This window comes from Odontomachus brunneus, unplaced genomic scaffold (assembly GCF_010583005.1).
Source record: "Odontomachus brunneus isolate Ranch 3 - 2012 unplaced genomic scaffold, Obru_v1 Obru_scaffold_021, whole genome shotgun sequence".
Classification (NCBI taxonomy): Eukaryota; Metazoa; Arthropoda; class Insecta; order Hymenoptera; family Formicidae; genus Odontomachus; species Odontomachus brunneus.
Genome location: NW_022639471.1, coordinates 2,191,110 through 2,194,051, shown reverse-complemented (window position 1 = coordinate 2,194,051; position 2,942 = coordinate 2,191,110). Strand labels below are relative to the sequence as shown.

The 2,942-nt window shown below is 43.7% G+C and overlaps 1 protein-coding gene across 1 annotated transcript; it reads right to left on the bottom strand.

Annotated features, from left to right (window-relative positions):
• Nucleotides 1-796: 796 nt before the first annotated feature.
• On the bottom strand, nucleotides 797-1,763 carry LOC116842058. The gene is made up of 2 exons (XM_032810714.1): nucleotides 1,430-1,763; nucleotides 797-1,289 (listed from the first exon to the last, which is right to left on the bottom strand). Exons 1-2 carry the CDS (start codon nucleotides 1,626-1,628, stop codon nucleotides 1,021-1,023), a joined length of 468 nt encoding a protein of 155 aa, XP_032666605.1. The 5' UTR covers nucleotides 1,629-1,763; the 3' UTR covers nucleotides 797-1,020.
• Nucleotides 1,764-2,942: the final 1,179 nt, after the last annotated feature.

Sequence of the window (2,942 nt, the reverse complement as noted above, 5' to 3'; positions counted from 1 at the left end):
TCTCTTACCATGCAGGTTAAATCGTCGTGATTTATTGGCGAGAGTGGAAACTTAAAGCGCGGCTTAAAAAGGTCCCCGCCGCGCGCTGGCACGGCGCGCGCTCGTCGGGCGACAATGGAACCAAAAACGTTTAATACCGGCGTATCCGTATGCGCGATATGATCTATTGTTTCCCAAGACGAGCAAGAATATAATACCGCTGATTTATCACCCCGAGTTATTCGACTCCGCGCCTCTTGCCCTCGCCTTTCCGACAAAGTGGCGAACACTTCAGTTTCGCGCGACTCGTAAATCTATAAGACGCTTGTGCCTAGAATTCGCCGAACTCGATTAATGTTCACGGCGGACAGGTGAAAAGTATAAATGTCATCTCGATGACTATTGTTGCTGCGTCAATTTTTTTCTGATAAATTGCAGCAGTTGCCTGAACACCGAGTCGATTGATCTTGTTCTGCTCTTTCTTTATGCGTATCTATGCATGGAGAAAAAAGTTTAGGCAAATTAATTTGCACATTGAGAAGAAAATATTTGAACATTTGTCGGATATAAAGCTTATTTCTCTGTATTGAATCAAAATTTATTTCTGTGAATAAACTTAATATCTCATAAATAAATTTTTAAATATTTTCTTTTCAGCGTGACGAACGAAAGGCATTTTATTTGGAGGAAACAGAATTTCTGGTTCTCTTAGAGCCAAATTTGATCTATAAAAACCAGAAATTCGATTTTCTTCAGTCAAGATGCACTTAGTTTGTCCATTACCGGGTTAATTTAACCAATTTTTTTCTTCGTACGCTTAAAGAATTTTTATGGGCGAGCACGTGGGAATTAAATAGTGGTTTTGAGAAAAGTTCTTTATTAGCTCCGCGTTTTCGCTGTATCTAATGGTCGCTCCTTTGTCGTTGCCTCTGCTGTATGCAAATTAAGGGTTCTGTGCAGTGAGTAAGGCCTCTGTACACGAGTAAAATATTTTCCGCAGATGGTGCTCGCAAACTTTGTCCGATGTTTATCTCGATCGCTCTACTTCTTCCTTTTCTTCTTCGGCTTATCCGGTTTCACGGTAATGGTCTCTTTCGGAACGATTATGGGTGGGGGTGGTCCAAGTTCTGGTAGCGGAATGTAATTCCGTGGCGACTTAAATTCTACCTCAAGACTGTGTCTCATATCGTGAGAGGGAGTGGTATGCTGTACTGCCTTCAGTATGAGCATTTCTTCCTCCGCTTTTTTCGGAGATGGTGACTGATTATGTATCACCTTGACTTTTGGACAGTTCTTCTTGCACTTGTTACCTTGCGTGGCGGTATGCAAAATTCATTGTATCAATATTAAGAACAATACTGTCAAAATTTACGTCGTCTGTCGATTGTAATATCAATTAGTGGAATCATAGTCGCGTCATCGTTGCTTTTGATGATATTGATGGCGTTACCGTATTTATCCACGCAATGAACGTGAATGCAAGGCGCAGGCTTGACTGCGTCTTCATCCGTAGTCTCAACGTGATGCTTGTTTTTAGTTAATTTGACGGATAAGACGCTATCGTCGATTTGGTGTATCACCTCGTCGTACGTGGATTCCGCGGAACGCGCTGGACGACGATGTCCCGTGCAGACGTGTTTCGTGCTCATGATTCCTCGATGTGACAATAATAAAGAGTCGGTGTCGCGTCTTAATTTTAATACGAATTATTTTATACAAATATGCGGAGACTAACGCGGTCTGGAATTTGCTTGCATCGTGTAGGTTATCCGAGATAGTTTATGATGAAGTTGTATGATTTACAAACAATCTCGCACACACTCAGCCGCGTCGTTTCACATTAATCCGTGTGGCATCACCTTAATTACTTTGTTTTCGCACGTCTGTTGACAACGGTTGGCTCGGAGAGGAATTAGTCGCGCGCTGTGGATCGAAACGGTCGGGAGCCTCGTGGCAGGGCACGTTCGCTTCCATTCCGCATCAGGTTTCCGCGATATTACGTATTTACCTTACAATCCTGCCTCATCTTCCTTTAACCTGTTTATCACGCTCGGATGCACGATAATACAATGGCAGCTACCATCTGAAACTCCGCATACAAACGGCACGAATTATTCTCGTCGTTGAAATTTTTACATGTCAAGTGTACATAAAGAGAAATATCTGCACAAGCGAAGTGCTTTTCTTCCTCCGTTGGCGCGCTACATAAAGACGGCGCGGAAATAAGGGGCGGGAAGGTATATAAAGGCGGGCGAAATGCAGATGAGGAAGGACTGTAACGGGGACTCTCGCTTCGCGAGAGTAGAGAGAACTGCGCGGACTAGAGAAGAAGCAGCGGTGGTCGTCGGAATAGCTTCGCTGTTTTCACTCGGAAATTTCTTCTGGACACAAGACGACGACGACGATGGCTGGGGGAGAACTCCTTCCACGTTCACGAGAGCTCTCATTGTTTCGTTCTCCCTGACATTTGCCGATATTGCGGCGAAAGAGCCCCCCCCCCCATGTCATTTCGCGGAGTGCGTGGAATCGTATTTATTTTACAAATAAATACGCAAATATTATCTCAATTCGGGGCACATGGGAGATGTCCATCTCGGTGTATCTAAGCGCATGCATATGTATATATTTTTTCTTATTATATATATGTACACATGTATTATTTCTTCCTTCGTCAAGAACGGTCGCGATTTTAATTTTGCTGTCTTCACATCGCCGGCACTTTCATTTTCCTTCTTTTTTTTAACCCTTTCTCCGCTTTTCTTGTTTCCACTCTTTTTTTCTTCCCGAGCGCACGCCGCTAGGAGAACTTAATATTCTTGGCACCTAAACTTCCCCTTTGTTACGTAACTTCATAACGCTCTTAATGTCCGCGCTTTTAAAAGATAATATTTCAGTTTTTCGCGTTGACTTATTCTCGTGCGCGAGCACGGGCCGTTCCACCGCTCTCCTTCAGCGGCGACAGA